Here is a 14,735-nt window from a genome sequence, read left to right as displayed (position 1 = left end):
CTTTTTCCAGCCATCATATGCATTTAATGGGGATGGGATGGTGCCTCCAAGGATGGGGAGGCTAGAGTGTAGGAAGACATTAAAACTACCTACATGACAGTCTAGAAAATTTTAGCTATGGAAACTCAACCTAAACTAAGAAGCTATGGCAAATGTCTAGTTTCTGACAATTTTGCGGAGCCGATGTAGGCGCACATGTGTATACACGTATGCACGCGCACACACACCACGCACCACCAGGCTGCCTGTTGGCCAGCAATCCTGCAGTTAACAAATACTTCCCCGGCTTGTTCCAAATGAAAACAAACCGAAGCTGTCTTTGCTATACGATGCACAATCAATAACCTCCTACCTCTCCTTTCATAGAAAACTCATTTTACTTTAAGGAAACATGATGAATGATTAAGATCTATAACAGACACCCCGTGAACAGAATATCTAAGGATTTCTGGTTGTGACAGTCTTTTCAATGGAAAACTTCGGGCATGTTGAAAACAGGAAAGGTCGGAAACCTGGGTAGGAGCCTGTCTCCCACTGGACACACCTCATCTTTCTACACCCCACCCAGTGCAACATGGGGGGACCTCTTTTGTGTGGGAACATGATGCATTTTACAGCTGAGCTGAGGCACATGGGCTTCATGAGCCTCTGCGCTGGTGCTTTCCTTCAGAAAGAGCTTGCTCAGGTCGGGCCAGATGCCTCTAGAAAGCTCCATGGGGAGGTTGGGGAAATACACTCCAGCAAGAATGGAGGTCCATTCTTTTGGGCCAGTGGGGAGATGGCTAAGGGGCCATCTGTGTTCTGCAGAGCCCAGCAGAAGCTCCCGGATCCTCCTCTCACAGTGCCCCCTCTCCTTTCTAATGGATGTTCATGGACTTCCTGGCCTTCAGGTATCAGCAACTGAACCCATATCATAACGCTCTGGGGGGGCCCATAGGAGCCTCTTCCCCTCCCATGGCTAACGTTAGAAGAGTGGGGGTCAGCAGACTCAAGGTTCTAACCAAAGGCTGGGGGCCAAAAGCTGGGGTAACCTCCACGTCCTGATCGGTCTTCAGGTCGGACCCCAGGTGCTCTTTTCCTGTCCCTGTGATACTCAGTCCAGGTTCTCAAAAGACATGAGCCACATCAATGCGCAAAGAGTGGCATCAGGAAGCACAGAAAGTCAAGCAGATGCCCCGTGCCGCCACTACATGGTGACCTCGGGCAAGGAACTCCACCTCCCCTCCCCGCCTCAGCTTCCTCTTCTGCAAAATTAGGATACGCATACCTACTACCCACCTACCACACAGGGCTGTAAGGCATATTAATAGCAATGGTTGATGGGACTTTGTAAACTGCGCAAGTCTAAAGAACGAATAATAAATAACAAGGCATTGCGGGTTCAAAATCACAGTCAGTGTGGCCTCAGAAATAGGAAGCATCTCCTCCTGCCTTCCCGTGGCCCCTTGCTTCAGTTCCACTCAATTGGCAGGTGAGTTTGTTCCCTGGGGAAGGGGGAAGAAGAGGCCAACCTAAGTTAGTCAATCGGAACATTAGGTTAAACTGGCTCAGATTAAGTATTCGAATCAATCAGTGTCACGCTGTTCTAGAGAAAAACAAATGGCTTTGTTCTTTCCAATCACAGAACCGGACTAGATGTTGGCAGTGGTGTGCGCTTTTCTTGCTATGCCAGGGCCTGGCACTTAGTAGACGCTGAACTATTTCCCGAGTGAAGGATGAGAAGGAGACATGGAGAGACCATCAAAATAACAAACAGTGAGTCATAAAGGGGCAGATTGGACAAGGGGTTGCTTTATATTTACAGTTCTGCATTGCCGATCCCATTAAACTGATTGTTCCCCTAATAGCGGATTTCTCCTGCCACAGGCAGCCAACACGGGGAGTGGGACAGCCTGCTGATGACACACCAGGTGACCAGGGTAGGAACACAGGCTCCTGTACCCCCACTGCAGGGCCTTGAGTGAGTCTTGTTAGCTTCTCGGGGTCAGTGTCCCAGGCTGTGGAGTGAAACTAATCAGACAGACCTCACTGGTGGGACTGGAGGGACTAAGCTGAGAGAATATTGGAAAAATGCTCAGCACAGATGCTAACACATGGCGGACCACAATGAACAGGACCAGGTGTTAATCACAGCTAAGGAAAGAGAACAAAGCCTTCTTTCTTTTTTTCCAGGACAGTGTGGCATTGCAGACACCAACCTAAGGATTCAGAGAACTGGGGTCCAGGCCCAGCCATGAAGTGAGGACTTCCCACTCTTAAAGTTCATCCGCCGGCAGCTGTGCGGCCCACACATGCATCCTCCCGGTTCTCAGGTGTCTGATTTGCAAAATCCGCCCTACACCCAGGCGGAAGGCAGAGAGGCTGCGCCAGGAGAATCGTGCAGGCTTCTCCCAGCTCTAAGATCCAAGGGGCCAGGCAGACACAGCTTTCAAACTCTGAATTAGAGCGAGGGGCCGTCTCACAGGAAGAGAGTGGGTATAAAGAAATAATGAGCCGCCATTCCTTTCTGTTCTTCAGAGAGAAGCTAGCTTTGAAAAGGAGAGATTTTCAGGGCTGAGAATTTGGAAATACAGGGGAAGACTCCCAGCCAGTTAGCAAATAGTTAGCACTGGGCTCTTGGTTTGCCCGTTAGTGAAGTTCCACCGATTCCTGCTTCGCTTCATAGGCCACAAACACGTATGCAGTGCCCACCACGTGCAGGGACTGTCCTAAGTGTTGGGGTGATAGTGGTGACTTAAACAGACAAATATCCCCGCTCGCAGGGAATTTACAGTCTATGGCCACAAGCTTTTGCTGAAAAAAATACACTTAAGTTCAGACTATGGGCCACATGTGGCCCATAGAGATACAGAGATGACAAAGAAGCAGTCTGACCTATAAAGATGAACAGGTGCATGGCCTATGCAGTATAACGTGAGGAGTGCTGCACTAGAGGTTTCAGGGGAGTGGAGAAGGACAGTAATAGCTGCCACACTAAGTGCTTAGATACATCGTGGTATTTTGTTTTATCCCCAAACACCGCTTATTGGAGGGCACTCGTACAGGCGAGGAAACTGAGGCTGAGGAGAAGCACTTGCCCAAGGGGGCCCAGCCAGGGATGACGCTGGCATGTGAACCCTCGCTGCCTGACCTCAGGCCCTTGGTTAGATAGCACAACGTACCATGTAGGACTCCTTTCCATAGCATCAACCAGACGAGACATCTGAGCGAGCCAATAATTTACACGACACGTGTCTCCATCCGGGATTAGGAATTCAGATCCTTTCTGATTATGTAAAATTGGCTTAGCCACAACACTACTTCGGAAAAATAAACATGTTTCTCTAATACAGAGGCAAGCCAGTTTTCAACGCCTGACCTATGAGAGCCGCAGGTGAATGTGCCAACCTTGAGGAATGAAAGCAAGCGCTTCAGCATCAGAGGTTGGGAAGTGTCTGGCTAGACAGGGTTATTTTTGGTTTGGAGAGAGGTTTGATGGGTTGCACCTCTGCTCCCTTGTATCAGAAATACCACCTGGGAAGTGAAGATGCTGCATTGAAGGGGAGATAAAAGGGACAGCTTTGCATCAGGGAAAAAAAAATAAAGCAGAATTGCCAATAATCAAATCATGAGGACGGGGAGAGAAGTCATCTGCAACTTCGAAGCATCTGGTATAAGATGGGGGTGAAAATACCTAACTGGCCTTCCCCCAGTCATCCTCCCCTTGGTGTCTGCTCTCCACACTGCAATCTACAACGAGCTTTTCAGGACACAAATCTGATCATATCATCTCCCTCCTTAAAACCTTTCAACGGCGCTCCAGTGTCCTTGGGAAAAGACAAATTCCTTAATCTGGCAGATGCTTGGTCCAACTCTACCCACTCCCCTCTGTAGCCACAATGGCCATTCTCCTCATCATGCTCTCTTCTGTCACAGGCCCTTTGCACATTCTGTTTGTATTCACAGAGTACTCTTCTACCTTTTCAACCAAATGAGCCATGCTTCAGCCTCCCTCAAGCCTCACTTCCTTAGCAAAGCCTTCCCTTTCCGCTGACTACATCAAGAGCCTCCGTAGAGACTCCTACAACCCCATGCATCTCTCTTTTGTAGCAACTATCACAGGTGTAAAGTTACATCTGCATGATTATTTGATGAAAAAACAGGGCACAACCAGCCTGCAATCTCCATGAAGGCGGGGACCATGTTGCTTAACATCTAACACAGTGCCTATAGAAAAGGTCATGATGAATATAACAAAATCCAACAATGCCAACATGTATTAAGCAATTTCTACATGCCAGGCACTTCCCATCAACCCTATGAATTAGGTTTTATTATCACTCTCCTTTAACAAAGGGGGAGACTGAGTCACAGAGAGGTTAGGGAACTTGCCCCATGCTGGGTTTTACACACCTGGTAAGTGGTCAAACCCTGGGAGTCTGGTTGCTGGCAGACGGTCAAAGCCTCTCACTCAATAAATGGAACAGAGTGCCTCCCTCCCCTGCTATCAAGTGGACTCAACGGGAATGAGAAAACAACGTTTATTGTGTTCAGCCTGAAGATGTTAGGGTTTATCTGATACAACAGCTGGCATTACCCTAACTAATAAAGTAACTGGTACCATAAGTGGGGTGCTTAAATGTGTGGTATTGGCTTAAAAGTCAGATAGCGCGTCATTATGTCAGGGACTGGAATACTGGAGACCCGTGTTATGCAGCGGTAAAATTTTTGGTTAAACTATAATCTATGAAAACTTAGAAGGCAGAACTCTTGCCTACTGAGCCTGTAAGCTCCAAAGAAAGAGATTTGAAAAAATAATAATGGTAATAGAGTTTGCTGATCGTGCCTGGCTGAGTTTAGTGTGGTATTCGAGAAAGAGAGGAACTCATGCATGCATTAGATTAGCCAGTTTGCAAGTAAAATTGGAAAGGTAGCGTGGAGATGTGGAAAAGACGATTTCTAGACCCCAAGCAATCAGAAAAAAGACTAAGAAGACTTTTAAGTGAAATATCAGACTCAGGGGATAAGCTTTCCACCTAAGCCTCATGGCCTCAAGGTAGCTGGCATTAAGTTGAGAGAGAAAGCGAGGCATGGAGTTAAGAAAGCGAAGAAATAATGCAGGCTTCAGAAAGGTCTAGGAAATAACTTTAGGTGTGGCTACTAGCACACTAGACATCATAGAGGAAGATTCTAGTTGTTGTGAGGACTGCATTGGCAAAATGTATAAGCCTGGACTTTAAGTCTTTTACTGTTACAGCGTTAAAACTTGGGCCTCAAAAGTTCAAGGGTAGGAACTAGGTTACCAAAGATTTAGAGCTTCAAGGAGACCACAGTCACGGAGATCCATTTCAGGCGTGGTGAAGAAGAACAAGAGACAAAGAAAACCCTGCCACTGGACAGAGCCCCGAGCATGGAGAACAATGAACCAGGCATTTCAGCATGGTATTCGAGAGGGCTTAAGCAGGAACATCACCCACGTCCACGGCACACAGTGCTGCCCACACACGGTGCCTGCATGGCAAGATTTCATAACTATTAAGGGCCAGTGTCTTCCACTATTGTCCTTTCCTGCTGGATTATCCTCCCATATGGTATAGGAGGGGCACAGATAACGTGTCTCTTTTGGCTCATGGGTCCCTGGACCATGAGGAGCCACACTCCATCCAATAGATAGGACAGAGATCCACCCAAAGATCCTGAACTTTAAGTTGGAAGCAGGGATTGGACAGAATGTGGAAAGGCAAACATGTGCTGTGTGTAAGAAGAAGAATGCATACAGATGTTTGGTGGCCACGATGATACAGCTGGCTAATGATATATGGGCACAATGATGAGATCCCTTGCAGGCTTAACCCACAATGACTTTTTTTTTAATTAAATATGTATTGTTGAAAGCATTACATATGTCCTACCCCACACCTCCCCGCCCCCAATGACCCCTTCTAGCCCCCCCCCCACCCTCCCCCTCACCCTTGTCCCCCACCCTAGGCCATCATCACTCTACTGTCTGTGTTATGCATGGGTTATGCATACATGCATACAAGTTCTCTGGTTGATCTCTTCCCACCTATCCACCCACCCGCCCCCTGACTTTTCTTAAGATTCTCCACACTCGTCTTCCTCCACCTGTTGGCTGAATGAATGTGCAAGGAAGACACTGAAGGTCAGGTGGTGACAATAAAAAAGACAAACTCTCCATCAGTCTTCCCTAAACGACCCTCCTGCCTCCTCCCACTCTACCCCTCTGTGCCAATCTGAATAATAAATGACCTTCTATTGTATTAAGCTCCTGAGATTTTGGGGTTGTCTTTTATAATAGCTAATGTAACTGTCATGATTATAATATATAGAGCTCTTAACACAGTGCCTGGCACATAATAAGCACTATACAAGTATAGTTATTATTATGATTATACCCATTTTACAGATAGGGAAACTGCAAGTTACGTTGTGTCCGACTCCAAAGTCGATTACTATTTTGGATTTACCCCAGATGATGATCAGGCCCATTTTCATAGGTGAGTTTGGTGCCTGGCTCAAGGTCACAAATAATAGCAGACCCAGAATTAGAGGCCTTCAGGACGCTCGCCCCGCCCCGGTCTCCAGGTTAGTCCCCCTTGTTTTATTTGATTGTTAATTCTCTTTATGTTTCAGGAAACACCTACTTACAAATGCTCCCGCACTGAACTGGAAAGTCTGTATAGAAAACCAAATAACCCTCCACTGACCCAAATTCCAAGTTTTAATTTACACTGAGCCAGTTAATTAAAAACCTGCTCTGTGAGCACAGACACTTGCTGTGGCTGGCTCATGAGACAGCTTTTGCTGTTCTTTGTGAGGAGCAGTGTGTCTTCTGTGACATTTTTGTCCATCACAGCGACGATGCACCACAGAACAGCACAACCAGTGCAGGGCAGGACAGCTGCCGAATAAGAATCTGGTGCAGAATCAGAATCTATGGGGCAACAGTGAAACAAAAGATCTGAAAATCACGCTACCCACCAAGCAAGTGTTGCCGAGACAAGGGCTCGTGTTAATGAATGTTTATAAAGTGATTGGGGATCCCTGAAATGAAAGAGACTATTCAAAATCCCCAAAGCATTATTATCATCATCAGCCCGAATAATCTGGTTGTTTTTTTTTAAGGAAGCCATTATTATTGAATACCTACTATATGGCAGATGTATTCACATACTTGATCTGATTTAATACTTGTAATCACTCTATGTGGTAGGTTTGAGTTTTCTTCCTTTTTTTTTTTTTTTTTTTGGCAATCCTCTCTGTGCCGATGAGAAAACCAAATTCAGCAAAATTAAGTCACTTTTTATAAAGTGGCAGAGCCAAACTCTGAGGCCAGAACTTTCTTAGTGTAAAGGTCTCTCCCTTTCATCATGCCACAATGCCTCTTCCAGACTCCTTCTGCACTTAAAACAAAAGTTCAATCAAGGATGCCTAAGGCTTTTCTTTTTTTTGTATGTCCTCTTTTTTACTGAAGTATATTTCCGCAATACAGTGAAATGCACATATCTAAAACTTACAAGGCAATGCATTTGGACAAAAGCATATATCTCTGAAACCCACACCCCTATTAACATAAGGGGCATTTCTAACACCCCAGAAAGTTCCCTGGTGCCCCTTCATTAACAATGCCTTTAAAAAAATACAACAAATAAAATGAGCTACTGTCTGCCCCGCCGGCATGGTTCAGTGGTTCAGTATCAACCTATGAACCAGGAAGTCACGTTTTGATTCCCAGTCAAGGCACATGCCTGGGTTGTGGGCTCCATCCCCATTGTGGGGCGTGCAGGAGGCAGCCAATCAATGATTCTCTCTCATCATTGATGTTTCTATCTCTCTCTCCCTCTCCCTTCCTTTCTGAAATCAATAAAAAAAAATTTTTTTTTAAATGAGCTGCTTTCATTTGACCCAAACAATCTTTTTGTAACTTAGGCAGTGGTGGTGGGCCCATAGGGTCAATCCCTGAGGTGGGAACACTGAATTATTTGATGCTGGAAGTACTGGGAAGGGGGATTCAGTTAAAAATTCTGCACGCTGCTGGCTCTGTCCACACTGAACACATTGGGACCAGTTAATCTGGATGAGACAGAAGTAAGAGACACGCTTGTGCCTGGATTTTAGCCTCTACCATGTGTTAGGCACCAGACTGGAATACCCTTATATATATAATCTTATTTGGTCCTCATAATTATTACTTTCATTTTACAGCTGAGAACTCTGGGGCTCAGAGAGGTTAGAACATATACCTGAGAACACACAGCTAGAAAATGGCAGCCTTGAAATTCAAATCCAAAAGGTCTGACTTCAGAGGCTTTACAGATGCTGATTACAGATGTTGATGGGCAAATTTTAAATCCCAAAGATCTAATGGGCCGGTTATATTCACTCAGCAAACAGTACTCAGCATTTACAAAGTGCTAGGTGTTGTGATATGGAAGGAGAAACAAAGACCAAAGACGAATAAGACACAAGCTTGCACTGGAAGTGCCAAGGCATGATGGGGAAACACTTAAAACAGGGTCAGGATTCTTAAGGAATGGGGAAAGGGTGTGAAAGGGCCAGGTATAGGGAGTGGGGGAGGGGTTTCTCAAGGAAGGCCTCACAGAGATTCCAGAAAGATCATTCCGGAGCCAAGCCTTCAGGGATGAGTGGGAACTGGCCAGCTCAGAAGGGGTTTACCAGGTAACATGACTAGCGCTTACACCAGCATGGGGAGCCACTCTGTCAGCTCCTTGTTAAGCTTTAACAAAATCAACCAAGACAAATTTTAAAAAGCCCAGAGAAATGCAGTGCTCACTGGGGTCCTCAGCTCTTCCAAACAGTTAAAAATCAGCATTAAAAAAAACAAGTTCTAAAGAGTAAAATAATCGCCACAAACTTCATGCCCTAAGGCAGCTGTGGGCAAACTACGGCCCGAGGGCTGAATCCGGCCTGTTCTATCCGGCTCCGAGCCGAAAGAGCGGAGGGTTCTCTTGCTCTCCCCTCCACTCCTTTACTTTGAATTTATATTAGTTCACACAAACACTCCATCCATGCTTTTGTTCTGGCCCTCCGGTCCAGTTTAAGAACCCATTGTGGCCCTCGAGTCAAAAAGTTTGCCCACCCCTGGCCTAAGCCCACACCCGTGATGTTTTGAGAGTGACCAAGCCCTCATTTAGAGCCAATTATCTTTTACTTTCTGAGTTGATTCCCACATGACTAGCTGCATGATTCCTCAGGCCTTGGCAGCAAATTCAAAGGGTGGACAGGTGCAGAGATGGCAGAAAATAGGGGCAGCCAAGGTAGAAAAAAAAAAAAAAGTGACTTGGAAAGATGAGTCGAGAAACTAAAAAATTCGTCCCAGCCAGTTTGGCTCAGTGGATAGAGCATCGGCCTGAGGACTGAAGGGTCCCAGGTTCAATTCTGGCCAAGGGCCCATGCCCAGGTTGCAGGCTCGATCCCAGAGGGGGATGTGCAGGAGGCAGCCGATCAATGATTCTCTCTCATCATTGATGTTTCTATCTCTCTCTTTCCCTCTCTCTTCCTCTCTGAAATCAATAAAAGTATTTTTTTTTAAAAAGAAGCTAAAAAATTCAATAGCGTCTTTCAGGACCTCATTGTATAATACAGTACAATAGCTTGCTCAACTCAACAGGCATCTAATAAGCTCCAACTGTGTACCAGGCCCTCCCTTAGGCGTGGCAGGGGATGTGAAAACGTAAAATCCGGCACCGTCCAGTTCAATTTGGTAGGAACAAAAGGTGTATAAATTGAGACAGGAAGAATGTCAGGGTGTGAAGGGTCTCTTCAGCTGTCTATGTAATAAAGGGCAGGATGGGCTGCCTGAAGACAGGGAAGTCATGTGTCCCCAAAGAGCAAGACACTGAAGGAAGATACCTAAGTTCCCCGTGCCTCAGTTTCCTCTTGTGTATAATGGGGATACAGCAGTACCCTCTCAGAGCAACGTTGACCATTCGATGGGTTGACATACAGAGCAGTGTGGGATGCCTGTTAGTTGTCATTGCCTATGTACCTCGCTACTTCCTCAGCCCTTAGATTTGGTAATTGCTCAATAAATATTGCTGAACAAATGAATTCACACGTGAATGGGTAAGTGATGCTCCAGAGTCAAAGGGGGAAAAAATTATTATGTAAGGCATTCAGCTCTTTCATAAGCCTTGCAGACCACGGAAAGACTGCCGTGCAAACAGTTTAAGAAATAGGTGTGATGTTTAAGGTATGTTTCAGACACCGAAGAAATTAATCACTCATTCCTTCACTTTTCTGCCATTTTAAACAAGCCCAGGAAGAGAGATGAAGCGATCACAATGAAATTAGAGAATATCTCATTCGAAGAGATGTCTGGAGGGGCCCTGAAACCCAGGAGTTAAGCTCTGTGGGAAATGCTGTGATGACAGCAAACCCCAACCACCACACACTCACCCTGCCCAAAACCAGCGCTGTGGCCTTCTCCTTCCTTAAATTATACTTACTCCCAAAAGGATAAACACAAACATTGTCTTTAAAAGATGTTAAAGATCATAAAAGTAAAACCAGCTTGAAAACACAGGCTACGAACACAAACAGATGCAGATACAAGAGGACGTGGGGTGTCTTACAGATCTCCACCCTTAGTTACAGATGTGGAGACTGAGGCCCCGAGAAGGAAAGCGAGTCACCAAAGTCATCATTTCCAGAGAATGGCAGACAGGGGTGGAGCAGGGGGCTCGGATTCCCACACTGGAGCCCTCCAAGGGGAATGCTTCTTCCTTGCCAAAGGAAACTTGAGGGGAAAAAAGAAGAGGCGGTTTCAACCCCAGCAGGGGATAAGGACTGGGGTGAGGAGGGACTGGGGCGCGGGGGAGTGGGGGGGAGGGGAAGTAAAGAGTAAAGAATGATGGTGATGGGGGAGCTAAGAACAAGGCCACGAGCACAGGCACTGGAAAGACATTTCAGGCCCTCTGCGCTTTTCGTGGGGCTAGGGTTCCAAACAAGGAACAACCCAGTCCAATCCAAGCGCCTGGGTTTTGCAGGTGTATCCAACCCCTTCCACACAAACACACGCAAAGACCAATGCCTTTTCCCAGGTGTTGCCATCTCGGTCAGAATTTCTCGTGGGTGGGTGGGGAGGGAAAGCCTCCGAGATACCCTCTCTTTAGGGAAGCGCCCTCGGCTGGCAGCGGAGGGGGAAGAGCTCGGGCAAAGAGTCCACCGGATCAACGCGGAAGTCGCGACCCCGCCCTCCCCACCCCCCAACACCACCAGAACCACACACACCCGCTTGGCTCCTTCCTGCCCCTCCCCCTACGGTGATCAAAGCCAGGTGAAGGGACTGAGAGCTAGCTGGAGGGTGGTTTCCAAAGGGCTTCTCTTGGAGCCTCTGGCCCCGCGCGCCTGCTCGCCCCTGCGCGCACTCACAGGCACACCTAACATACACACGCACTGCCGCGCACACGCTCGCGCGCATGTAGAGATTCACAAACACGCACGCACTCGCATGCACACATCTGGTACCCCCAGAGACCCGGCCGCGCCCGCCCCACCTCTCCTTCAGCCCCCGGGAAACTGACAGGCAGCAACATGAATGAAATCTGCCCAGAAAGACTGCATTTCAGCTCCAACCACGCAACCTCTGGCCAAACCGCCGAATATAAAACAAAGTTTTATTTCGCTTTTAGACTCTCCAGTTACGCTTCTACCATTTCCTGTGGAAAATGGAAGCTTTGAAGTGTCTAGCACGGCTTGCACAGACAGGGAGGACCGCCAGCTCGAGCTCTTGAAAACAAGAGGCCCCCAGCCCCACCCCCTCCGCCGCCAGAACTGCAGGTTCAATCCCACCCAGCTCCTGCCTCCAAAACAGGGGGATGCGGGACGAATGACAGAACTGCTGGAAACGACGCCCTACACTGACACCCCCCTCCAGAACCCCGCCCCACTCCCATCCTGCCCGGGTCCCTGGCGGTGCTCCTTAAGTCAAGTGGCAACTGCTGCAGCTCCTGCCACAGGGCTCCCCAAACCGCTCGAACTAGGAGGTCGAAATTGGGGAGGGGTATCCATGCGCAGCACCCACCAGCTGTGCGCTCTGGCCCTCAAAAACTGCCCCGGAAAAACTTGGGACCTAGAAGTCTTCCCGCCGCACCTTCTCCCCACAACCCCCTCTCCCCTGCTGTCTCAGCCACTAGCGAGCCGAGCTCTCAGGGGTTCTGCCTTTACGCCGCAGGGCCTCTCCACCCGGGGTCCTGACTGCCCCAAGGGTTCGGGGAAGTATGGGAACCGGGTGGCGGAGGAAAGAAGGGCCCCCTCGGGAATTCAGGGAGACAAACTCGTGGGCTTGAGAATTTGGCATCTTCAAGGTCAAAAAAAACAAGGCTCGGGCAGAAATATGGACTAAGCGCAAACGATCGCAAACCTGCCCCCTAACAGAGTGTTGGGTTCTTCTCCAGCAGGCAGGAGGCAGCCCCGCCCGGCCCCGCAGTGTGGGCGGAACCGCGCGCTCTCAGACCTGGGACCTCAGGAGCCTGAGCCCAGGAGTGAACTAACCGGCGGGGTCCCGCCACCTCCAGCTCGGCGGTCCCCTCCGAGGGACGGCCGCGGGTGGCTGGAACGACGCGGGAGGGGGGCGCGAGGCCAACTTGCCACGAGAGTTGGCCGTGTTGAGTAGCACTCGCGTGGCCACTTACCGCTGGCGTTCTTCCCGCAGATGAGGTGCTGGTAAGGCTGCAGCAGCCCCCAGATCTCGGAGTCGTTGTTGACCGTGTGCTCCAGCGTCTCCATGGTAAACTTGGGCGCCTCGTGGAGTGAGTGGTGGTGATGGTGGTGGTGGTTGGCCGCGGCGGCCGGCGGGGGGGCCGCGGCTGGGGCAGTGGGGGCCGGAGGGGCGCAACAGCTGCTGCTCCCGCTGGCGCTGCTGGCCGCGCTGCAGGCGCCGCCGCTCGCCGCTCCCCCTCCGGGTGCCTCTCGCTCCTTGTCCCCCGCGGGGGCCGCGGTGGGGCCCGAGCCAGGGCCTGGGCCGGAGCTGGAGGCCGAGCCGGGGCCGCTGCAACTCCGGGGCAGCCCGGAGGCCACGACTCGCGCGTAGATGTCCCGGAACAGGCTCTCCATGCAGGCCGTCAGGTAGATGGCGGCGTGCTCGTGGATGCGCAGCGCCACGCGGCTGTCCACCATCCAGCGGTACACGCGGCCCACAGAGAAGGTGAGGCCGCAGCGCGCTGACTTGCCGCGGCCCAGGCGGTCGCCGCCGGCGCTGCTCATGTTGTAGAGGGACAGCGCGGCCAGCGCGGCCGCCGTGCAGTGCGCCGCCAGGCTCCAGGACAGCACGATCTCCATGGCGCTCTGGATTTCGTACTTGGTGCACTTAGCGAAGCGCAGGCTCAGGCGCTGCGCCTCCTTGGCGATGCGTACCAGCGCCCGGCTCACCAGCATCGACAGCTTGGCCAGCGCGTCTTTGGGCAGGCCGCCGGGGACCGCCGGGCCTGCCCGGGGATCCCGCGAGCGCAGCAGCAGCGCCTCCAGCTCCTGGAGGGTCCAGGGGACCTCGTCGAGGTCCGGCAGCAGCCGCGAGCAGTGCTGGCCCGCGCAGTCCAGCCCTTCGGAGTCTTCCACCAGGGCAGTGTTGACGGTGTCAAAGCTGTTGTGCCGGCTGTGCATGGAGTCAGCTAGAGGCGGCCAGCCGCTCCCGCCATACGGGGACGCCGGGTGCGAGTCGGAACAGCACAGGGACAAGTTGGAGGAGCGCACCGAGTCCGCCGCGCCACCATAACCCGAGTCCAGCGTCAGATCCTCCAGCGTTCGGACTACGGGCTTCTTACCTCTCCTTGCCATCGCTGCGCCACTTCATGCTGCGGCCGCTGGAGAGCCAGGGGTAAGGAGCAGCGAGAAGCGGCGGGCGCCGGGGCGCGGGGAGAGCCGAGTCCGCTCCCACTCGGCTCACTTTTCCACCAGCCGCTCCTCCCAAGTGCTACTACTTTCTGCCGCCTCCCCGAGCCGCCGCCGCTGGAATGCACCCGGCAGACCCCGGAGTCATCTTCCAGAGCCCGGGCCTGAGCTGGGCGCACCGAGGAGCAGGCCACCGGGACTCTCCCCTTCCTTCCAAAATAAAATAAAAAGTATCTGACCCTCTCCTTCCTGGGCCGGGCCGGGTGCACAAGCCGCCGGGCGCCGCCTCAGTGTTCGTAAGACGGAAATCAATTCGGATGCCGCCGCCGCAGTAGCAGCTCCGGCGGCAGCTCGCTCCCGGCTCCGGGCTCCGGGCTCCGAGCTCCGGGCTCCGGGCTCCCGGCTCCCAGATCCCCGCACGGGGATCTCTCAGCGCCCGCCCGCCCTGCACTGAAGCGCAGCAGTGACCGCGGCAGCTGAACACCCTGGCCAAATCCCGCAAACCCCGGGCAGCCTGCGGGGCGGGCGTATGTAAAGCAGGACCCGAGGAGAGCCAATGGTATCAGAGGATGCTAATTACCTCGCCTTTTCTTTCTTTTTTTTTAAAAATTCTTCAGCTCCACGCATCCCCGCCCCTCACACACGCCCCCTGGCTGTAATCTAGGCTACAGGAAGTGGGGAGTAGCTGCCTGAGAATTGGGTGGGGGGGCGGGGCGCTGTGAGAGCGTAGGGATGCAGAAGTCCCTGCTGCTGTCCCTGCCGCTCAGACTCCCAGCTTTGGTACCAGAACGGGAAGGTGGTAGGTTGGGCAGGTGATTGCGCCCTCACCGAGGTACGCTCCCCTTGGCTGTTCTTACAGTGTCTGCCTGGGGTCGCTGGGCCTG

At 51.0% G+C, this 14,735-nt stretch overlaps 1 protein-coding gene across 3 annotated transcripts in view; it reads right to left on the bottom strand.

Moving 5' to 3' along the window:
* The window catches only part of ABTB3 (ankyrin repeat and BTB domain containing 3), a 263,029-nt gene extending 248,685 nt beyond the window's left edge, over positions 1 to 14,344 (bottom strand). The window contains exon 1 of one of the 3 annotated variants that reach the window (XM_080661813.1): positions 12,657 to 14,344. In XM_080661813.1, coding sequence (XP_080517939.1) covers positions 12,657 to 13,797 — 1,141 coding nt within the window. In that variant the 5' untranslated portion in view covers positions 13,798 to 14,344. The remainder of the gene's footprint in view (positions 1 to 12,656) is intronic. The other 2 variants (XM_080661812.1, XM_080661811.1) reach the window with 2 other exon arrangements.
* Between the last annotated feature and the right edge of the window lie 391 nt (positions 14,345 to 14,735).

Source organism: Plecotus auritus, assembly GCF_963455305.1.
Source record: "Plecotus auritus genome assembly, chromosome: 3".
NCBI classification, from domain to species: domain Eukaryota; kingdom Metazoa; phylum Chordata; class Mammalia; order Chiroptera; family Vespertilionidae; genus Plecotus; species Plecotus auritus.
This window is presented reverse-complemented; position numbering and strand designations above follow the sequence as displayed.